At 36.2% G+C, this 24509-nt stretch overlaps 3 protein-coding genes across 4 annotated transcripts; 1 reads left to right on the forward strand and 2 right to left on the reverse strand.

Moving 5' to 3' along the window:
• The first annotated feature begins 2166 nt into the window (after positions 1-2166).
• LOC126694267 (uncharacterized) lies at positions 2167-5949 on the forward strand. Its single transcript, XM_050390406.1, has 8 exons — positions 2167-2357; positions 3090-3247; positions 4067-4173; positions 4326-4367; positions 4496-4583; positions 4998-5091; positions 5434-5540; positions 5668-5949. The coding sequence occupies exons 2-8, from the start codon at positions 3117-3119 to the stop codon at positions 5789-5791; spliced, it is 693 nt and encodes a 230-aa protein (XP_050246363.1). The 5' UTR covers positions 2167-2357; positions 3090-3116; the 3' UTR covers positions 5792-5949.
• A 139-nt stretch (positions 5950-6088) lies between these two features.
• Positions 6089-9842, reverse strand: LOC126694266 (uncharacterized). Its single transcript, XM_050390405.1, has 2 exons — positions 7678-9842; positions 6089-6637 (listed from the first exon to the last, which is right to left on the reverse strand). Exons 1-2 carry the CDS (start codon positions 9532-9534, stop codon positions 6539-6541), a joined length of 1956 nt encoding a protein of 651 aa, XP_050246362.1. The 5' UTR covers positions 9535-9842; the 3' UTR covers positions 6089-6538.
• An 11590-nt stretch (positions 9843-21432) lies between these two features.
• On the reverse strand, positions 21433-24074 carry LOC126694268 (uncharacterized). Of its 2 annotated transcripts, XM_050390408.1 has the most exons (2): positions 23638-24074; positions 21433-23463 (listed from the first exon to the last, which is right to left on the reverse strand). In XM_050390408.1, exons 1-2 carry the CDS (start codon positions 24035-24037, stop codon positions 21503-21505), a joined length of 2361 nt encoding a protein of 786 aa, XP_050246365.1. In that variant the 5' UTR covers positions 24038-24074; the 3' UTR covers positions 21433-21502. The 2 variants fall into 2 exon arrangements, with proteins under 2 accessions (XP_050246365.1, XP_050246364.1); XM_050390407.1 differs by having other exon boundaries at positions 21433-24074.
• Between the last annotated feature and the right edge of the window lie 435 nt (positions 24075-24509).

A 24509-nucleotide genomic window follows, 5' to 3' on the forward strand; every position in this document is an offset into this window, starting at 1 on the left:
TTCTTTTATTCCACTTTTTATGGGATTTATGAGATAGCAACAAACAAATTGATTAGAAATCTTAATTACAATAGGATTTAAATTCTATATCAAATGAAACTCTACTTCTCTCTCTCTCTCTCTCTCTCTCTCTCTCTCTCTCTCTCTCTCTCTCTCTCTCTCTCTATATATATATATATATATATTTCCTTTTTGAAGTAAAGTTTATTCCAATATGTGAATGTTTAAATCCCATAACAGGTATGCATTCTTTCTTCATTATTATTTTCTCATTTTTTTTAAGCTATTTTTCTTTAACTTCAAAAAAATTAATAAAAACTTCTCACATATGTTTTAACCTAATTCATAATATTAAACTTTCGTACTCATTTATTCTCTTCTACAATAATTGATTTAGGTTTTAGTTACATACTCACACTTTCATCTCTCAAAGTGATAGAGAAAACAAATAGGTTTATTCTTTGTTCTTTTTCTAAATTTATATCTTAATTTATAATTTGTGTTAATTTCTTAATTTTAAATTATGAATAAGTTTGATTATATTCTTTATATTGAATGTAAATTGTTGTTTATAGGTTTTTGGTTGTGTTATATTCTTCGGAAAAAAAGAAATTAAATTAAATTAAAGAGTTTATATAAATTTGGCAACAAAGCTAAAGAGATTAGCCTAAGAAATGTTTTCTAATAATAGTTTTATCAGTAACTTTTTATTAACATGATTTTTAAAAAAAAAAAAATTTGAATAGGGAGAATTTATTAACGTGATTTAAACTCTACTAAAACTTTTTTAAGGGATTGGTTTAAAAAAATTTCAAATTAATTTTCTAATTATTAACTTCTATGCGCTAACTTCTAACTACTAAAACCCACAATTGAAATACTAATTTGTATGAGATACCACTTCCTAAGATTAATATCTTAGCTATTATATATTATACGCTGACTTTTCTTTTTTCTTTTTTTCAAAAGAAGCGTTTCTCTCTCTCCCTGCAAAACAAAGGGATTATAATAAGAATTAGGTAGACAGGAGTAAGACTACACCACCTCTTTTTTACAATAAATGTTAAATTTAGATCATTTTTCATGCATATACACACTACACAAAGGGGTTATAACAAGAATTAGCTAGACAAGGGTAAGACTACACCACATATTTTCTACAATAAATGTCAAATTCATATAATTTTTCATGTATATACACACTCATATAGTGTGCAACGCACAAGACTTAAACTTGGTAAGGTGAAACTCACTCAAGTTTTAGTGCCTTCTTCCATGCTTTCAAGGAAAAAAAATTAAATTCTCATGTGAGTCTCTCTCTCTCTACTTCAAAATTTTAAATGTTTAATAATTTAGATTGTTTTTAATTATTAAATTGAGATTTCACTTAAACTGATTTCAATTATTGTTTTTGATAGTTTTTAACTATTAAATAATTTAAGGGGTTTCCATTTAAATATATGTGATTAATTGACCCTCAAAGTTCAATGTATTATTGAAAATCATTATATATATATATATATATTTAGGTACCTCTACTATCTTGCATTCAATTATATATATATATATATATATATTTATATTTATATTAATATTAATATATATATATATATATATGCATTTTATAGTACCTTAGTCTCACACAACATGCATTCATTATGTAACTTAAAAGTAAAATATTCATTTATTTTAAGTAAATTAATAAATAAAAACATTTACATATGAATTTTGATTAAGTCGGATATCACACAGACATAATGCTAGTATATTAAATAAAGTAATAGACGTATCTCGATGTATCCATGTCTTAGTTTTTCAAAAAAAAAAATTTGTCATGTTGCCGTATCGTACCCATGCTTGTGTCCGTGATCCCTAATATCACTCTTTTTTATCGATCCCGATAAATTAAATCAGTCAGGCGATTTTCACGTACACCTAAGCAGGCCGGACCTAGATTAACTCAAAACCTGAGGCTGGCCCAAAACTTTGTGAAGCCCAAAAAAATGGCTGATAAACATTAAAAAACCATGGGCCTCTCAAGAGTGACCACAGAGCCTCTTTGGTCATCTCTCTGGGCTTGACTTCTCAACCCAGCCCATAGTCTCCGTTCATCTTTTTATTCTCACAAAGACACAAACCCATCTCTCTCTCTCTCTCTCTGAGCTTTCTTTTTTTAATTAGCTTTTGTAAACCAAAACGACACTGTTTTAGACTCTCATATAAAAATATAGAAAACCCTAACCATTCAATCTTTCTCGAGCTTTCTTCACCAAATCGTATAGCTTCGAAGCCTTAGCTCTCTCTTCGCAGTGATTCAGATTCCGGTTCTTCGTTTCAACCAGTCCAATTTCAAACCGGTAATTGAAAATTTTAATTTTCTTTTTGGATATATATATTATTGAATTTGAGTTGTAGCGATTAATTGTGTGAAAAATTCGATTTTTTATTTGGGTTTTGATTTTAGGGTTTTGATTCTCTGAAAAATCTGAGGTTGGTTGTAGAAGTAGAGAAAATTCGTGTGATATATGATATGTTTGTTTGCTGAGAAACCGTAGGAAAAGATAGGAATCACGAACTTGAAGTTTGGCACCAATTTTTTATGTTTACACTCCATTGTGATGAATGCAATTGTTGGAAAGTATTGTAGTTTTGTTCTCATTTATTAGTGTTATTCTCATTTGTTTTCTGATCTAATCTTTATAAAATGAAAGATTCTTGCAAAACAAAATTGGGAATTTCACATGATTTTAGTTTTACATTTTGTATAAGATTTTTCATTTAGTTTATATTTCTGGCTAAAAACTTTAGGCCCATGCCCAGTGTGGTCCAACCTCACCTCTTTATATGGCCTAAATGATTTTGTTGTTGTAAACTTTGGAATAACTATGTGGTTGTAATTTATGTTGCTTCTAAACTTGCCATTTTTTTTTTTTTTTTTAATTTTTGGGTTTTGAGCTTATTATCTTTGTTTTCTGGGTGGTCTACAGTTTGGTATTCTTATGTATATGGCCTTCAATGCATTAGCTGTGTAAGTTTTCAAAATGGGTTGTGTGATTATGCATTTTGAAGTATCTTGTTGTGGTGGATAGGTTATTTTTTGAGAATATTGTGAGGAGATGACGACTGCAGCTCGTCCCACATGGGCACCAGCAAAAGGTGGTAACGAGCAAGGTGGTACTCGAATTTTTGGTCCTTCACAAAAGTACTCATCAAGGGACCTTGCTGCTCATACAACTTTGAAGCCCAGGTAGAGTTCTGTCATCTTCTTGTATCTTTATTTCTAATTGTATGCTTTTGTGTTGGATGGATGACTATCTTGAGGGTTTAGTATTTTCTAAACTTGAATAGAACTTGAAGAAATGATTCTTTAGGTGTGGATCTTATTTATAATGTTTCTCTGAATTTATTTATTTATTTGTTGTTGGTGGCTTTTGTTTTTGGTGGATTTTTGTTTTTTTTTTTGGGGGGGGGGGGGGGTGGTTGGAACTAGGACTAGGCTTCATAACTAGGAAATCAGCCTCCTTTAAGAATGAGTGGCAGCAATAGGTGGAGAGTTCTGTCTAAACCCCTAATAGAGACTTTTAATTTATGGCTGTCAATGAGCTATAGCTCAAATGTAACTGGTGCGTGTTTTCTTGCCAATAAAAAAGTTGTTGCTTAAGGCAATTATTAGTTGTAAGAAGATCTCAATGGGCAATACGTTATTAGCTTAGGAAATTTGGGAGCTATTATTGCATGAAAAGTCGGAAAGAGACAGGAGTTTTTATAGATTTTTTTTACTCTAGATTTTTTTTACTCTCTCTCTCTGACTCTTTGTTATGAATGGGAAATGGTTCAAGATTTTGTATTTGAGAGATGTAGATAAATTGATATATATGTCATATGTGATCAGCCAGCTGCATCCCAAACGTCCATATTTGTGTATATATAGTGCATATGAAGTGAGATTCCAGTATTCTATTCTATATTTATGGTCTTGGTCCAATCCAATGTAGTCTTTTTGTGCAAGTGTTTCCTTTTCATGCCAATATGAGAAACCCTTTCTGATTGTTGTCTGCACCTCCAGAAAGGACGGGCAGGACACCCAAGATGAATTGCAGAAGAGGAATCTCCGTGAAGAGCTTGAAGAGCGCGAGCGGAGGCATTTCTTGTCAAAGGATAAGTCCTATAATGGTAAGAAAAGGAATATATCTATATTACCAAAGTTTGTTGGCTTGCAACTTCTTATTGTTGATTTGTTGAATTTACCTCATTTATATATTGTTTCCACAATGTACTTTTTTGGCATTTTGCTGTTTATTTAGTTGACTTGTATGTTGTTGCAGATGAAAGAGGTCGCAGGAAGGAAAGCCATCTCCTATTGGAAGGTAAATCTACCAGCTCACCTGATGTGTATATCAATTTAGTGACTCCTATATGTACTTTTTTTTTTGATAAGTACTCCCCAGATATACTTATACAGTCTATTAACTGCGTAAATCATTAAATTTTACAGGGACAAGGAGTGAAGCTGAAGATCGTATTGTTCCACGTAGTGTAGATGCTGATGACTCTGACGTAGAAGTAAAAAGTGATGATGAGAGGTTATTAATTTGTTTCCCTTGGCAGAGTTATTTATTTATTTATTTTTATCTGCCAATATACTTGACTCATGCAAATTCTAGGTTCAGTTTTCTTTGAATCAATAATCATGTGTGTGTTTCATAAGACTGCATTTGGAGTGTTTGTCCGAAATTTTGTTCATATGTCCTGTGTATAATTCATAAGAGTGTTTTTGGAATGCTCTTTAAAAATGGTATTCATATGTCTTATGTGTAGTTCATAAAAGTGCTTTTGGAATGTTCTTTAAAAATTGTGTTCATATCTCTTACTCGAAGAGGAATTTTCTGATTCATTTTTCCTATTTGACTCCATTGCTCATTTATGCCTTTGCATCCAGAATGACATGTCCTCTGGATTAAACACTATTTGTTAATACTTCTTGTTTGTTGTGTTAGTGATGATGATGAGGATGATGAGGATGATGAAGCAGCTCTTATACTTGAGCTTGAACAAATAAGGAAAGAAAGAGCAGAGGAGAAGCTACGGAAGGTGAGAGTTACTTTATCCAGGGATTACTCTACTCTTAATTGATATCCCAATTTGGCACTGCTTATTGGAGCAAATGAACTGGCTATTTATAACATGTTTGTAAGGATATTATACGTTGGCTAGCCAAAACAGTAAGGGGATGTATGTGCTGTTTCTCGGTGTCATTCTTTCAAACTCCTATTAATGCATCACTGAGAGTATGGGAATTATTTTGTTTGAAAAGTGATGGGTACACCCTGAAATGGATTTCTTCCAAATTTTGCTAACTTGTCACCTTTATGTATCACTATCAGTGTTTTTTGGTTACAGTAGTTGTAACAACTATGCATTGTTCATATCTAGGAACGACTAGAGCGGGAAGAAGAGCTTAAAGCCAAAGAAGCAGAGCTACTTCGAGGAAACCCACTGCTTAATAGTACAACATCAACATCTTTTAATGTGAAACGAAGGTCAGTTGCGAGAAGATCCAACCTTACACAAGTTTTTTTAATCAAATCTAGGAACTTCTTTAATGATTTTTAATTTTTATGCTTGTCCTGTCCTAATGCATTGCTTTTTATGCATTTATTGGCTTAGGTGGGATGACGACGTGGTGTTTAAGAACCAGGCCCGTGGTGAAACCAAGACTCCTAAGCGCTTCATTAATGACACCATCAGGAATGACTTCCACAGGAAGTTCCTGCAAAAATACATGAAGTAGCTTATTGTTCAGATATTTAGATAGAAGCCTCAGTAATATTGGAGTCAAAAGAAATCTGTACTTATACAATGATTGTATGTATCAAAATGTAGCAAATTGCTCTGCTGGATATGCATTTGGCTCCGTTGCATAATGAGACTTCAAAATTTGGCATTTAATATTTTGTTGGATCTGAATGTTGAATATTGAATGACTGTATATGTTGGCAAGAGTTGTTTATTTTATCTTTTGAAAGTGTGGAATCGTAACAGCTGGTTCTTTAAACAACAAAAACATAAAAAAGTGAAAATCCAGTAGTGGCAACAACTACTTTGCTTGTCCTCATCGCATGTTCAGTGAATCACATATTGGTCTCCAATAATGTCGTACGACCTCTCACTGTGCTAAGCTAACAACCAAATCAACACACTCAAAATCCCTATACGTTCAAACTGAACAGTACTTCCAAATTCTTACATGGATGAATAATTTACAACTCTTGCTTACATGCTACTAAAAAATGGAAGAAGAATACATGATAAACTATTGTTACAGAAACAGTAAAAAGAAAAGGCATTGGTGGAGGTGGGGGACTAACATCATCCTCGTAGCCAATCTTTGAATAATTACTGTTAAAATTGAATGACCACTGAAGAGAGTGACAAAGAATCATGTGCTTGCACAGGCTGTGTAGTGTGTTCCAACGGCTCCCATTACTGGCAGAGGCTTTTCTTTTTTGATAAGTTGGCAGAGGCTTAATTATGCATTCTATTCTTGCTTCTTCTTAGGTTCTTCTAGAACAAATTCTGCATATAAATCTTTAAGAGCGATGACAACTGTAGTTATCAGAGGGCCCATAATTGCTCCCTGTAGAACAATGGATACAAGTCCAAACAACCCAGCAGACATCATTAGTACAACATTACAAGTTGTGCAGAAAGCTAGTACAAAATAAAACCTTTCTACAACAAACTAAACCAAACACCATCAAATTTAAATTGAAGTATCATGAGTGTTCCATTCCAAAAACAATCAATATTGGCAGAAACAACAGAAATACAGTATACCAAGGGGATAGGATAGGTGAAAATTCTGAGTAAAGAACTGGCAGGTTTTTTTTTTCAAGTGTGTGACATTTCAAGACTGTAATTCTTTAGTAACAAAGCACTAAATTATTTTCCTCATAAAGAGATTTGAGTCATGGTTTTTTTCACTGACCTGACCACTAGAGGTTACCTAACACCCACATTCATTCGAGGAGAAATTTTCTGGAAATGTTAAGTTTAGTTTATTTTTAAAAATTAAATAAATAAGAACAACAATCAAACAAACAGTTGGCTGATAATTCAATTCTTTTAGAACAAATAACAGTCCAAACTATTGAACAACCATCCACTATAGACTAAAGTAAACATCATCAATTTCATTAGAAAAATTAACAAATTTGGCAGAAGACTACACCTATGAAGAAGGATAGTAGAGCTGCAGGTTTATGTTAATGGGACTCAAGTAACCAAGGTCATAATACTCTATTAACAAGACACTGTCAAGACTCATTTGGGAAATGCTGCTGCAGCCTGCAGCTTCCCAATATCGGAACAAAACTCCAAGTTCATTGCAAAGAAAATTACTTTCCAATCAAAATATGTAAGTTGAAACTCCTTCGATCTCTAAACTAGCTAATCTTCCATACAGAAATCTATAATCAGCATACTGATAAAGCTTCAATTATATGGATGATGCGTGTCAATTGCAATAAGAAGCATCCGTATATACTTTTTAGATTTCATAAGATGCTGACTCTCCAGACTGACTGAATAAGAGACTTGCATTGAGAATATCAAAAGGACAAACCAGAGGATAAAACATGACAATACTATAAGAAGGAACAAAAGATTGATAATTACCTCAAGTGCAGAAGGGAACAATGTCATTCCACCAATGATGCTAAGCCCTGTAAGATAGGCACTATGACCAGGTATGTCCTCCTGAATTTCTGAAGCACCATAATCCATAAGCAGAAGATGAATAATTGACAAGCTAGCCGCTAATATGTATCTTCCTTCCAGTAACAGTTGCACAGCTGCTGGAATTGTGGCCAACCAATATGGAAAGATAGGAAATAGAGGGCTGAGTAATGCAAGCACAGTTGACATGTACAGGAAATGTATCTTGTACAGTCTAAACAAAAGCCAAGTGAGACATCCCTGAAAAAATACAATCTCAGCCGTAGCCAAAAGCACACCTGAAATTGCCTTATCAAGAACCTCAACACATCTAACTCTTGCTGAATTTGGCATTGGAAGCATACACATTACTTGTGCAGTCACCCCACCAGACTCCGAAGTGATCAGATAATACAACACCCAAAAGAACACCATTGACTGAGACACAAAATGGAAGACCTCTGCTGCTCCAGACACTATAGAATTCCCAATGGAAAACACAAACCTTGCACCACTCCCTAAAACAGTTCTACTACTAGCAAACACACGTTGTGACACATCCATTCCTTTAACAGCAAACCCTTTAGCCTTCTCAACCAAGTCCTCACGAGTAATTATCAATTCCCTAAACATATCATCCAATTCTGTATATATCATCCCCCACTCCCTATTACTAATCCGATTCCTCAAGCTCAAAAATCTCTCTGTATAAGGCGAAGGCTTAACTAAAGCCGTCGAGTTTGAATTCCCTGAATCATTACCCGGTTTCTTTATCACAAAATGCTTAATCCCAGTGACAAGCTCAGTCATATTATACTGCATTGCCAAACTATCAACCTGATCCAACACAGTCTCATAACACTGAGTAGTGTACTTATCCACCATTCCAGCCACATCATTCTCATCCATCCACTTTTTCATACCTAACCTCTCAGCATAATTGCTCTCCTCCACATGTGATTTCAAAGAAATCACAGCATCTTTGCCTTCTACACCAATCTTATAAGAGAAAAAAATGACCCCAGTTAAAAACCCAACAATCATACCAACAATTAGACCAATTGCCACAATGGTTTTCAACCTCTTCAAAATCCCACGAGTGAAAAAAGCACTAATAGCAGTACGTCTAAAGCTATTACTCCGAAAAGACGACACAGCCGACATTGTCGAATCAACACTTTTGGAGCTAAAAACAAGGCCTAATCCGATCAAACACAGAGACCCAATTGCCCCAAACTTCTCATAAGCTATAACAAACATACCAAACGACAATAGCCATCGCAAAAGCTTTGAAAACCCACTTCGGAACCGTCTTGGGGGCTCTGATTTTGGCTTTCTGAGAACGACCCTGGAGCAAAGTCGGCGAATTTCGATCAGGGTATGAACGAAAACTTGGAAAACCGCTACTGGGACAGCGAGAAAAGTCTCTGTGAGGCCAAGTTGAAGAGGCTCAGTCCAAAACGAAACAAGTGTTTGTTGAATGCCTCTGAGAGGGATAGAACAGAGAATTGCCCACTGGATGGGGCGAAGATACTCGTCGAGGAGTTTTGCGACGAAGTAGAGGATGAAAATGGTGAAAGCGAGACCTGCGTGAGCCATAGCGATGTAGAGGGCAAGACGGACTTGTGGGTCGCCTGAGAGAGAATTTTGATCTGGGTTTGGTTTTGGTGGTGGCGCGTGAGTTGGTGGGGGTGGTGGTGGCGGTGGTGGTGTTGGAGAATGTTTGAGGTTTGAGGCGGATCGGAACATGTCTTGCCACGCTAGGGTTGATGAATTTGAGTTTTTGGATTCTGGGTCTGTGTATGGAACTAACTCCATTTGTTTCAGTTTATTTTGATGCGTGAGATAGTTGTGTTTTGTGTTGTTGTTTGAGTCTGTGATGTTGCGAGGGACTAGGGAAGGGTTCCTCTAATGTTGGACTCACTGACACAGAGGTTGTCAGAGAGAGAAAGGGAATAGATTTTGCTCATTTTGGAGTGGTAATTCTAATTCTAATTCCAAGTGGGTGCATGTGTAGGAGTGAGAAAAAAAGACTTTGTTTTGGAAATATGCAGAAGAAGGATGATGAAATGGTCGGCTTTGTCATCTGTGGACCTACGGGTTTGTGCCCTGCCTTTCCCGATGGGGTACCTCAAAAGTCTGGATTATGAATATAGTAATATATACACTTAGGTGCTGTACAAATGCAAATACATTAAGTTTTCTAATTTTCTAAAGTGATGTCGGTATGTCATTTGCTCCTAATTTTCTCCATCTGCATATTTATATAAAAAAAATTATTTTAAAATGTGGAACCTAATTTATTGTATCTAAAATATTGTACTTGAATTCAATAATATATTCAACACTTATTCCGATCTGCAGGACATGACACTTCTAATATTTTTCATAATATATTCAACAATAATTAATATAATTTATTGTGATAATAGAAACATCACTTTTACATGGATTTATTACTAATATTATTTAATAATAAGTTTCTATAATCTATATAAAAAGATTGCACCTTAAACTTATTGTTATTGTATAGGTAAATTGTATGTATTAAAAAGTTGGTTGTCTTCTTCTATCTGAGTAATAATATTACGAGGCAACATTTTTAATAATTCTTTTATAATTAACCTAAATCACCTATAAAAGAATTTTTTTTTATTTTAATAATTTCTTTCACTTGAGTTAATTAGACATCACCTTAATTATATACTAATCACAATAGATTATTGTCAGACAGATACGGAAAAATATTCTGTTCATTGCTTCTTCTTTTTCTTTTTTTTCTTTTTTTAATTTCTCTCTATTGGGCATGGTACATTGTGTGTAATAGAAAGCGAATTATCTTCTTAAGTCCTTCATCATTAAGTTATCTGCATGTTAAACCTATGAAAACGAGACCATGTGCGCATGTTTTGACCTCAGAGGACAAAGAGTTAAACGTTGCTATCTATGTGTAGTTTTTATCTGGGTTAGGCATTTTGTCTAAGGAAGTGTAGGTTTTGAGTTCAAATTTTACTCTGTTGTGATTGCTTCTTTCAAGGCTTTATGTGTTTGGATGAAGGATTATAATTTGTTTTGATTCTCAAATCAGACCAACTCCTCCATCCTTTACTTATCTTTAATGAAAGTGGTACATGGAGCTTTGTCTTTCAGTGAGGAAAAAAAATAAAAGGAACTTTGTCAGTTAGTCCCTCTTCAAAAGGTGCAGTATGGTTGTTGATAACCTCATTCATTGTACAACTATGGTTATAAATTTTGATTTTCATGTTACATAAATGAACATTGTTAAAACCACAGCAGAAACCAATTAATCTGTTAGAACTCATTTAAAGTATTTGGCACAATTTTTTTGTTTTCCAATATTGAATGATCCATAAAGTTTACCCTAATGGTTATATTATGATGAATTTTATGTGAGACCTGTTCCTTTAAAAGAAGTATCCCTAGACTAATTTATTTCCGGTAATTGATTGCAAGAGCCTCCAGACATCGTTCCAGCAGAGTTGCTTTGAACATTAGTATTGGAAGGCTAACCAAAGGTTATTACCAACCAAAGATTTTCCAGATTTTATAACTTATGTTGCATGTCCAACTGAACCTTGTTTTGTTACTAACTCTTTTTTTCTTTTTTTTAATTTGATAGTTACAATGGGGGAAGATTGGAATCCTAGATTTCTCTTTTAAACCACCCGATAGTGCTAGCTGAGCTATAAGGCTCTTGACATCTTGGTGGAAAAATCTAAGACCACATCATTTAATGCCACAACTTTGATATAGCCAGTTGTGAGTGGTGGATTCATATGAAAGTGGTGGATTCATATGAAAGTGACAGGTAGTCAATCACAATCTACCACATAAAATAATTGTAGAGAAGGGTGTAGTCCTAGAATTACTAACTTATGTTGCATGTCCAACTAAACCTTGGTTTGTTACTAACTTTTTCTCTCTTTTTTTTTTTTTTTTTTTAGTTACAATGGGGGGAGGATTGGAATCCTAGATTTCTCTTTTAAACCACCCGATGGTACTAGCTAAGCTATAAGACTCTTGACATCTTGGTGGACAAAATCTGGGACCACATCATTTTATGCCACAACTTTGATGTAGCAAGTTGTGAGTGATGAGAAAAAGTTGTGGATTCATGTGAAAGTGACAGACAGTCAATTACAATCAACCACATAAAATAATTGTAGAGAAGGGTGTAGTCCTAGAATTACTAACTTATGTTGCAATTCCAACTGAATCTTGGTTTGTTACTAACTTTTTTTTTTCTTTTTTAAATTTGATAGTTACAATGGGGGGAGGATTGGAATCCTAGGTTTCTCTTTTAAACCACCTAGTGGTTCTAGCTGAGCTATAAGACTCTTGACATCTTGGTGGAAAAAATCTAAGACCACATCATTTTATGCCACAATTTTGATGTAGCAAGTTGTGAGTGGTGAGAAAAAGTAATGGGTTTATTTGAAAGTGACAAGTAGTCAATCATAATCTACCACATAATATAACTGTAGAGAAGGATGTAGTCCTAGAATTACTCTCGGTGTATTACTGTCTTCAATTGCTTTTAGTGTGCTTCAATAAAATACCCCTTTTAACCCCAAAGAAAAAAGAAGGCATTTGTAGTTGGCACATATTCAGACTTAACCATCCCCAATCCATTTGAGCTTGCATAAAAATTGCTCCAGTTAAAGAGCTCACACTTCATGTCTTCTAGATCTTAAAGCGAAGTTAATGTTCAGTGTTCACAATACCAGGAGTCATTGGCAAAGATAAACGTATCAAAACACGTTACTTTTCATCAAATAAATGAACATATTCATCATGTTGAGAGATGCCGTAGATGGAAGAACAATGGAGAATTTATAAAGAGAAATATTTGATGAAAAGTGAATTTATTGCCCTAACTTGCAAACAAGGGCAAATCTTGAATTAGATTTTCATGGCCTTCATTATTGTTCAGAAAATTTAAATTCATTTTCTCCTATTAGTGCCATGGGCCCATGGCAATCTGTTGGGTGAGATAGCACCTTGGAGACTCCAAGTGAGAGATTAATATAACATATATTGTATTTAACCCAAAAGTTTAAGACTTTAAGTTTGAACCCAATTATGTTATATTAACCACATATATTTTTTTTTATTCATTTTGTGTGAGACTTCACTCACACATGTAATCCAACAATCTACCACTCAAAGTCCTACTAGTTCCCCCATTGTTTATAGGTTTTTTCCTTCATTTATGTTGTGAATTGGCTAACACATCCATGTCCATGGAAACCTTATTGTGTTGCACTCTATGAAAGGGGCCTTTGACTATTAGAATACTATAAAGTAAACACAGATTATGATTTTATAAAAATATCATGGGCTATTATGATTTTGCAATATCACCAATTATCGTGGTTTTAGAACTACCATATTTGGAGTCAAAAATTTTATAGTTCAACTAGCACCTTTTGGTATTATCAACATAAATGTTCAAGGTTCAAAACACTTCAAATCCCTCTCTCCCCTAATTATCGAATCAAAACACAGAGAGAGAGAGAGAGAGAGAGAGAGAGAGAGCGAACTTAGAAATGATAGCAATATTAAGCCCACTCACTAAAAAATACCCATACAAGCCCATAAACTATTTTGGGCCCACATAAGTGTTTCCTACACACTTACCACATATTACCCAAATATTCTCCATACTATTACCCAACTTGGGCTCCCACAAATATTTCCCATATAAGCCTCATAAATTATCTTGGGCCTTCTCACAAATATTACCCATTATATCCCACATATTATCCAACTTGGGTTTTCACAAAAATAATTATCATACTACTACCAAATTGGGCCACAAAATTATACTATCTTCACCAAAAAAGCCCAAACTCATTTACCTTGTGGGCAAAACCCAAGAAGCCCAACAAAACCCTCTGTTCGGGGGCCTTTTTTGGTTACCCAGCCACGTGTGGTTCATTGGAGGGATGACTTTACTAGGCCCGAGTTCTTTTTGGGGAGTTGCGTCCGGAACTCAACATTGGGCCACGTGATCCAACGGCTACCGGCGTATTTTTTTAAGCCTATAAAATCATTAAAGCCAAAGTCTAAGAATCGCAATAATGGTCAAATAAATATATAATATGTGTTTGATATAATAACTTTGATTAGTAGTTGTAATAACAGTTGAAATAAAGTAGTATTTATTTCAAGGTAAAGTAATCATGTACTCAATGATGTAATTTTAAAGATAAGGAAGCAAAGTCACTTATCTTTGTATGGTTTATAACCCAGCTGTGTAGCATCAGTGAGCTTATAGGATTCCAGCAGAATGCCAGCGATAAAGGCTAGTTTATCATGCATTTAAATGAGTTTAAGCCTTGGTTAATAGTTGTAATAGCAGTTGGAATAAGGTAATATTTATTTAAAGGTAAAGTAATCATGTACTCAATGATGTAATTTTAAAAATAAGGAAACAAAGTCACTTATCTTTGTATGGTTTATAGCCCAACTGTGTAGCATCAGTGAGCTGATAGGATTCCAGCAGAATGCCAGCGATAAAAGCTAGTTTATCATGCATTTAAATGAGTTTAAGCCTTGGTTAATAGTTGTAATAGCAGTTGGAATAAAGTAATATGTTTTTAAATGTGAAGTAATCATATACTCAATAATGTAAATTTAAAGATAAGGAAGTAAGGTCACTTATCTCTGATAGTTTGCAGCCCCAGCTATACAGCTTCTGTGAGTTGATAATATCCCAGCAGAGTGACCCCAGTGGTAGAGAGACAGTTTTCCATGATAACTTCAAGATTGAAGGGGAAAAATGGGTGCAACTGGAGGGAGAGAGAGTATGTCCAGCTGTGTGTAGGGGTTGGTTAAACTTGCCCCTCTTATCATGCACTTAAATGAGTTTCCCTTTTAACAATGTTCTTTTAATTGTTGTGAAGTTATGAATAGAGTTGCCTTCCATGAGAAGGGTTTTTGTATGGAGTATATGTGCCTTCTAAGAGAAGGGCTTTTGTAAGAAATAGTTGTGCCTTATAAGAGAAGAGTTTTAATATAAGATCTTGGTGCCTTTTAGGGGAAGGGCTTTAGTAATAGAAGTTCATGCCTTCCATGAGAAGGGCTTTTAGTATAAGTGTTTGATATCTCTTGAGAAGCATGAAGATGGTAAAAGACATAGATGTTTTGTGGAATGTAATATTTGTAATATGTGTGATATATGGAAGCATGAGAGATATGGAGATTAAAAATAGTAAAAAAATGAGATTATAATTGTTGGAGAAGTTGTAGAGATTGCTTTCCAAGAGGAAAGATTTTGTAAGAGAAGAGTATGGTGATGTGTTTAGGCATTTGGAGATAGGAGTAGTAAGATAGGTGTAGAAGAGTATTGAGATGTGTTTATGAGCAGCAAAACAGTAGAATTTTAGAGTGAGAGCATATGAGAGTGGAGTTTAGAAGAGTTGTGGTGTGTTATATGTAATGGTGTAGTAAGTGTGTATGAGATTGTGTAAGAGAAGTGAAGAAAGAGATGTTTAGAGATATGAGCAGCAAGATATATGTATTTTCAGAATATGGAGAGTGAGATAGTGAGTATGAGAGAGTAATAGTATTGTAGTGTGTTGAGCAAAGCTGCTAGGATTTTCTGCTGGGATGTATGAGGGCTTATAAAGGCATTTTATGAGCTAAGGGCTGAAGAGTTTAGTTCCTAATTTGGAAACTAAAATCTCAGAAGCTCAGTACTTCATTGAGAGCTTCAGATGATTATTAGAGGGAGAAAGAATAAGGAAATGTATGAGAGGGTTCTCCCCCATTGGTGTCCCCCCTTTGAGGTGTTGATGAAGGGTCTCATTTAGCTGAGTTTAAAGGGGTATTTTAGCAAAGAATATCAGCCAAAATCTGTCCCAACTAGCAATGAATCTTTAGAAAATCCATCTTAAGATTTGGCCAAAAAAGGTATGTTTAGCTTTAAGGTATTCTTGCTATTTCGGGTAAGAGTTGCTGGGGAAAAAGTAACAGAAAATGAAGGTATTTTAGTAAGAGAAAGGTAGTTTCTTTAGCTGGTCTTGGTTTTAGTCAAATGTGGAAAAATCAGTAATGTTCAGGCTGCTAAGTCAACTGTCACAGTTGTTCTAAAAAGGCTATTCCAGCTATCAAGAAAAGTTGTGACAGCTATCATGAAAAAGCTGTCCCAACTGTCAGGAAAAGCTGTTTGCTTTGGGCAGAAGCCAATGAGGTCAGATGGGTGATTTCAGACTGCTGGAGAGGACATTCAGCATTTATTGGATGGATTTGGCTAAAAAATGGTAAGATCTCTTTGAAGGGTATCTTGCTATTTTGGGTATAACAACTGGTTGCTGGGAGTTAAATGGCTGATGATATCACTCCCAGCCATGTGTCAAGTGCTGAATATATTTCTGGGGTTCAACTGGAAATATTTCCTTTTTTGAGTGTTTATGTTTTTGGTCCAAGGTTCCATTACAACACATTTCTAGCAAGTAATAGAAGGATTGGTTAAAGACTAAGGAAGCTTTAGAGATTTGGTCAAGGTCTCATTGTGTTGTGACATAATCTTGATGAGCAAGAAGAGTATTTAATGCTCTGCTCTGGTAGCTGGCAAAGACATATATGGTCTGATTGTGGCAGACAGCAGTTGGGTATAAAAGATATCATGAATATTTTGTATATAGTTGGAGAAAAAAGATAACCAATCAGATTAGGCCATATGTTTGAGTTGGATTTTAGCTGAAAAAAGCAACAAGATTTATATAGAATAATCTAATGAAGTTTCTAAATATGTATAGCAACAGCTGGGGATTGAATGAACAGTTATCTTCCCAGCAGTTAGATGGCTGGGGATATTGAGCATTTGTCACATGATGAATATTAAGTTTTAGGAAAAGTGCAATGGAGAATTTTATCATTTTAAGTACTACATGATAAGAGATGCTTACCATATGTTGCCCATTACACACGGACTCGTCAGAGTTCAGGGAGTTGGAGAAGACACGTCAAGCAACATGTCTCTTTTATCAACTTTAAACCGCTGAAGCTTTACTGAACATACCTCTTGGCCCTCCAAACCACGACTCCCAAAGTTTCCTTAAAGAGACTTATAAGCTTGGGTCATAAGCTGAAGATGAGATGACGTACCTTGGGTTTTGTTGTCATTTTGTGTAAATATGAGTTCTTGTTGAAGAAGCCGCTTGTCATGAGTGTAAAAGAGGTAATATGGGCTGTGAGTTTTGATTCATCGCTTAAACCCAATCCATATGTTAATGTTGATAATGTCGTGGGGTTATAATCCCAATTAATGAAGAGGAAATGTGGACCATGAATCCGCCTCTTGAAGTAAGGATCTTACGGGCCATGTGAGTCCAATCCATGTAGTTAAATGAAATATGAGCTTATTTTGGGTATTAAATAGATTTACCCAAAAAATCAATAATATGTTGATGTGGCATGGGTTGCCAATGAAGTAATGTTACATGGGCCAAAAAAATGGTCCTCAACACCCTCTTAAAGGCCATTACTACACGACACCTCTTAAAGCCCGTTGCTACATGACACCCTAAAGCCTGTTGCTACACAGCACCCTAAAACCCGTTGCTATACGGCACCTCTTAAAAGCCTGTTGCTACATGGCACCCTAAGGCCGGTTACTACACGGCACCCTAAAGCCGGTTGCTACACGGCACCTCTTAAAGCCCGTTGCTACACGGCACTTTTACAAAGCCCGTTGCTACACGGCACTTTTACAAAGTCCGTTGCTACACAGCACCTCTAAAACTCGTTGCTACACGGGAATATTTTTACAAAATCCTACAAAGCCCAAATACTATTTTGGCACCTATTTTAGAAAGCCCAAATATTATTTTGGCACCTATTTTACAAAACTCAATATTATTTTGGCACCTATTTTACAAAGCCCAATACTATTTTGACAACTACTTATAAAACCCAATATTATTTTGGCACATGTTTACAAAGCCCAAATATTATTTTTGCAAAAACAATTACATTATGCTTAAAGCCTAAAACTATTTCTTGGCAAAAACATATTTTCATATACTAAAGTCCCTAACTCATGGGAAATTTAAATTACCCATCTTTCAAAAATATTTCTTTTACAAAATTTATGGGAACTAATTTTTTCCATAATCAACTAACTACAAAAGTCCATGTATATCACCCATGGCAAAACTACTCATTTTGTAGGGATGACCAAGCTCAAAGAAGCTCAACTACAAAGCCCAGCTGAGTTAGCTCAGCTCACATGCAAATCTCAACAGCTGAAACTCGCGTGAGCTGTCAAGTCAAAGTTTAGCACAACCTGACAACTGGGACCCACTACCATCAATTCCAATGTCAAATTAGATCAAAGGAAGACACATGTCTAGCAGAGGTTAAACCCTTCCTTACCAAGTTCATTTTCATCATTTCTCATGTGACATAAAGTTGGAGTGACATGACATAAAGCTAGGAAGCTTCAACTAGCTATCTTCCATTTCTTCTCCATCCCATTCAATCAAAGGCTAAGGGTAGCCATAACTAGACCATGAAAGTTCCGGGAGTAACTTGAAAACAGCTCATTATCATGCCAAAAACGTGTACTTTCTGGTTCATGGACCAAGCACATGAACCCAAATGGGGAAACTTAGGGAAATGTGGTTTAGAGGGCACCAAAGGGATCTCCAGCAGAGTTCCCAGTAAGGGCTCCAAGATTGACACCTGGCTTGGGTGACACAACCTGCCCTAGGGAGCTCTGATTCTAGTGGCAGCAAAACCAAAATCATTAGCCTAATACATGCTTTAATCCCATCAGCTGAGAACAATCAGCATTTAATGCTAAGTCAGAACTCCAACTGCCATTACCCAAAACAACAAAGAATACTCTAAAGATGAACTTACCACTCTTGGCCAAATCCTAGGAATGATTCTCCAAGAATTTTCTAAAGATTGAGGAAGATTTAGCAGAGATTATTTGTTAATTACCCCCTCAAACTCAATTATGAATAAAACTCTCCACTAATCCTTCAGGACAAATCAATAGAGCCCAATATACACTAAGAGATACGGAAGAACTCTCTCATAAACTTCTCTATTATCTCCATCTCTAATCTTCTTTAAGCTCTTAGTGAGGTTTTGAGTATCTGAGTTCTTAGTTTCAAACTTAGAAACTAAGTTCCTTAGCCCCTAGCTCACAAATATCCCTCATACCTCTACTTATAAACTCTCATCTATCCCCAGCAGAAAGCTCTAGTAGCTTTACTAAACACTCTATCTCACTGCTCATACTACCTAAAATGACCATCTCTACTCACTACATATACCATGTCCACAAACATACCTTGGCATCATAATGATCTTGCTAGGCTAGTTGGAATCTCTCTCTCTCCCTTCATCTCACACTAGGTTCCTCATTACTTGTTATAATGGAACCTATGATATTTGTTTATTCATTTACTATTGAAGGTTATGATGTAATTGTTACTATAGAGTTTTTTTTTTTTTTTTTCCCCCTCATGTTATTGTATTAGAGGACCCTTCCCCAGAACCAGTGGATGATGATTTTGAAGATGTAGATACTTTTTTTAATCTGTGAAATAATTAACGACTGAAAAGTTCATTCTGCTCTGTTTCATTTTACCACTGGAATATTTTACCATTGGGATACTTTACTGCTGAAATATTTTACCATTGGGCTATTTCTTTATTGCAGTATGCTTTTTATTGTGCTGATGTGTCTGCTGTAGGAAGTGTTTTTAGGCCATCTCGTGATCCTTGTCAGTCTCATCCTAGGCCCAAGGCATAAAATAAGGCAAATTCTTCGGATCTTCACCGATAGCTTTTTAGGCCATCTCGTGATCCTTGTCAGTCTCATCCTAGGCCCAAGGCATAAAATAAGGCAAATTCTTCGGATCTTCACCGATAGCTTTTAGGCCGTGCTTTAAGCCCATTGTCGAGTTTCAGTTTAGGCCCTCAACCCAACACAAATCTCATTTATCGGAAGGAAGACTTTTAAGCCCACAACAGCCTCTAATACAAAATTGACTCCTTTAATATAGACCATATGGTCAAATCACTTTCTCTTTGTCTTTCTTCTCTTTTCTTATGAATCTTAACTTTCTTTTACTGAGATTCTTATGAATCTTGACAATAATTTTTAGGGGTGTGTAGCCAACCCACCAAAACCGACCCGACCTAACCCTACCCGTTGGGTTGGGTCGGTTTTTAGGCCTTGGTGGGTGGGTTGGGTTGGGTTATAAAAAACTTTTTAATAGCGGGTTAGGTTGGGTTTGGATCATAAAATTTCAAACCCGCCAAACCTGACCCGACCCGACCCGACCCACCCATATATTAAATATATAAATATATTACATAATTAATAAATTTTTTAAAATAATCAGCTCTTCCTATCCTATATAAAACCCAATTAGTTAACACAAACCCTAGTAAATTACTATTGTTGTTTAGTCATTAGTGTTGTTTACTTTTAAAGAGTTACATTGATATTAATCTTTGGGTTTTTTTTAATATATTTATATTTATATTTTTTTCTACTCAATTTAATAATAATAAAAAAAAATTGTTTAACCCATGGGTTCAACCTGACCCATGTGGGTTGGGTTGGGTTAGGTTGGGTTGGACTTATGTGATGGGTTGGGTTGTTTTTATTTTGAACTACCAAGGAGAATTGGGTCAAAAAATCCTCTCAACCCGACACATGCACACCCTTAATAATTTTAACAACCAATTCAAATATAGTAACTCAGTGCATATCCTGATATGGTCATATTTAGAAAACTAAATCTAGGAAATGGCTTTTGATAAGACATGCATACAACCTTTTCAACGTGATTGAGAGTGATCCCATATAGCTTTGAAGTTTCCAAAATAAAAAATAAAAAACCTCCTGTCCTTATACCTGCAAATGTCACGTATAGGCTGGAGCTGGACATGGTAGATACATTCATTTTTTCTTTTCTTTTCTTTTTGTTATGAATTAGAAAAATCTCATTAAACAACAAAGAAATATAAGGATATACTAATAATATTGGACTGTTTACTAAATCAGAAACTTCCTACGTCCTTTTCTTTTGGTGTTAAATAAAAAGTAGTTGCAGGCAAGTCAATGACACTGAAGTAATGAAATGACCTCAATAACACCAGAGCCGATTAGAAGAGAAAATTTGATTCACTGGCATGTTCAACGACAAAGCCTAAAGTCAACTAAGATATTGGAAGGTCATGATTCTAGCAAAAACATTTGAAGACACATCTGATTAGTCGCAACGATAATTAATCTTCATAAAACTTGAAAGTGGGACTTCATCATCAGACCATTATTGTTGTTGCAAAAAGGAATCTCTCCAGTTCAAACATGCACGGCAATATTTGTTTTGATTTTTGTAGTTGTGAGAGAGAGCTATTTGGGTGTATTTTTGTGAGAATAACTCTACACAAAATTTGTACCCTCTAATCGGTTTAATGAAAGGGCATTATTTATTATACACCGTGTGCGTTTTTATAAATTGAAAATGACTTAATCTCATGTTTTCAGTTTTAAAACATAAGTCTCTGTAACACATTATGTGCAATATAAATCTCTCTTTGTTGTTACCTATGGATGTTAAGACAAAAGCCAAATCATGTAAATCTTTGGTGTTCTCTTTTGTGTGTGTTTGTGTTTAGTTTCATCATTTCATGTTATCTTCGCTCCAACTATTGCTATTATTATTTTTGAAATCTTTCTTTCTAAAGTACAGTATATTTTTACAATCGATCTTTTGTGGGAGTACTATTAGTATCCTAGGAGTTTCCCACAACAATTTGGTAACAGAATTTCTGCTATTACAACAATTATTGTTGCAGAAGGGAACAATGTCATTACACCAATGATGCTAAGCCCTGTAAGATAGGCAGTATGACCAGGTATATCCTCATGAATTTCTGATGCACCATAATCCAAGAGCACAAGATGAATAATGGACATGCTAGCAGCTGATATATATCTGCCTTCCATAAACAGTTCCAAAGCTGCTAAAACTGTGGCAGACCAAGCTGGAAAGAGTGGAAATAGAGGGCTGACTAATGCAAGCAAAGTCGACATGTACAAGAAATGTATCTGGTACAGTCTAAACAAAAGCCAAGTGAGACTTCCTTGAAAGAATGCAATCTCAGCAATAGCCAAAAGCACACCCGAAATCGCCTTATCAAGAACCTCAACACATCTAACCCTTGCTGAATTCGGCATTGGAATCATACACATTACTTGTTCAGTCACCCCACCGGACTCCGAAGTGATCAGATAATACAACACCCAAAAGAACAAAATTGACTGTGACACAAAATTGAAAACCTCTGCGGCTCCAGACAAAATCGAATTCCCAGTGGAAAACACAAACTTCACACCACTCACTAACACAATCCTACTACTAGCAAACATACTTTGTGACACATCCATTGCTTTAACAGCAAACCATTTAGCCTTCTCAACCAAGTCCTCCCTAGCAATTATCAATTCTCTTAGCATATCTTCCAATTCTGTATATATCATCCCCCAATTCCTATTCGTCGGGTTCAAAGATCTCTCAGTATTAGGCGAAGACTCAACCAAAGACGGTGAATTCAAATTCACAGAATCATTAACCGGTGTCTCTATCACAAAATACTTGATCCCAGTGACAAGCTCAGTCATATTATACTGCTTTGCTAAACTGTCAATGTGATCCAACACAGTCTCATAACACTTTGTAGTGTACCTATCCACCATTCCAGCCACATCATTCTCTTCCATCCACTTCTTCAGACCTAATTTTTCAGCATAATTGCTCTCCTCCACGTGCGATTTCAAAGAAATCACAGCATCTTTACATTCCACACCAATCTTATAGGAAAAAAAGATGACACCTGCTAAAAACCCGACAGTCATACCAACAATCAGAGCAACTGCCACAATGGTGTTCAACCTCTTCAAAATCCCACCAGTGAAAAACGCACTAATAGCTCTACGTCTAAAGCTATTGCTCCGAAACGACGACATGGCTGACATTGTTGAATCTACAGTCTTTGAGCTGAAAACTAGGCCTAATCCAATCAAACCCAGAGACCCAATTGCCCCAAACCGCTCATAAGCTATAACAAACATACCAAACGAAAAGAGCCACCGCAAAAGCTTGGAAAACCCACTTTGGAACCGTCTTGGGGGCTCTGTTTTTTGCTTTTTGAGAACGAGCCGTAAGCAAAGTTGGCGAATTTCAATCACGGTATGAAAGAAAACTTCGAAAACTGCAACTGGGACAGCCAGAAAGGTTTCTAAGAGGCCGGAATGGAGAGGCCCAGACCAAAACGAGACAAGTGTTTGTTGAATGCCTCTGAGAGGGATAGAGCAGAGAATGGCCCATTGGATTGGCCGGAGGTATTCGTCCAGGAGTTCTGAGGCGTAGTAGAGGATGAAGGTGGTGAAAACGAGGCCTGCGTGGGCCATAGCGATGTAGAGGGCGAGACGGACTTGTGGGTCGCTTGAGAGAGAGTGATCTGCGTCTGGTTCTAGTGGTGGCGCGTCAGGGGAGGGTGGTGATGGCGACGGTGTTGGAGGTGGTGGTAGGGAAGGTGATGGTAATGGTGATGTTGGTGGTTGTGGTGGTGGTAGGGAGGGTGATGGTGATGCTGGAGGTGGTGATGGTAGTTGTAGTAGTGGTGGTAGGGAGGGCTTACGAAATGAGGCGGATCGGAACATTTCTTTCCATGGTGGTGGTGAAGGTGGCGGGGGTGATGATGATGGTGGTGGTGGTGGTAATGGAGAGGGTTTGCGGAAGGAGGTGGATTCTAACATGTCTTCCCATGGTGGTGTTGGTAGAAGTAGTAGTGGTGGTGGTAGGGAGGGCTTACGAAACGAGGCGGATCGGAACATTTCTTTCCATGGTGGTGGTGAAGGTGGCGAGGGTGATGATGATGGTGGTGGTGGTGGTGGTGATGGTGGTGGTGGAGAGGGTTTGCGGAAGGAGGTGGATTCTAACATGTCTTCCCATGGAGGTGGTGGTAGTAGTAGTAGTGATTGTGGTAGGGAGGGTTTGCGGAATGAGGCTGATCGGAACATGTATTGCCATGGTGGTGGTGTTGGTTCTGAAGTTGGTGGTGATAGGGAGGGTTTGCGGAAGGAGTTAGATTCGAACATGTCCTGCCATGGTGGTGGTGGTGGTAATAGTAGTGGTGGTGGTAGGGAGGGTTTGCGGAATGAGCCGGATCGGAACATGTCATCCCATGGTGGGATTGGTGACGATGATGATAGAGTTGACTTATTGGAGCTTGGGTCTGTGCATGTAACTGGCTCCATTTTGCTGTTTTGGTTTCAGGTTTGCATTGGGATATTGTGTTTGTGTATATAAATGCAGATGCATGATTGACCACTAGTTACTTAAAATAGACCAAGTTAGGTTCCAAAATAGACAGATTAGCTCCATATCTTAACTAGGGTTGCTATTACCTATCTGGGGAGTATATTTCTTCTTCTCAGGTGAATCTATGTGAGAATGACGTACAGGTGAATTTATGTGTCCGTTTGGATATCGTTTATTGTTGAAAACTGAAGCAAAATAATTTTTAAATATGTGAATAGTGCCATGAGGCCTAGTTTTAAAGAAAAATTTGCTGAAATTTATACTTGCAGGTCCCGTGAACAGTGCATGGGACCCACACAAAAAAATGCAGACATACAAGCTCTTGTTTTCAGTGCAATACAAACATACACTATGTGAGAAGGAGGAAATATACTCCCGAACTATTCAATAATTTTTCAACTATTTGTG

The sequence above is a fragment of the Quercus robur genome, chromosome 8 (genome assembly GCF_932294415.1).
Source record: "Quercus robur chromosome 8, dhQueRobu3.1, whole genome shotgun sequence".
NCBI classification, from domain to species: Eukaryota; Viridiplantae; Streptophyta; class Magnoliopsida; order Fagales; family Fagaceae; genus Quercus; species Quercus robur.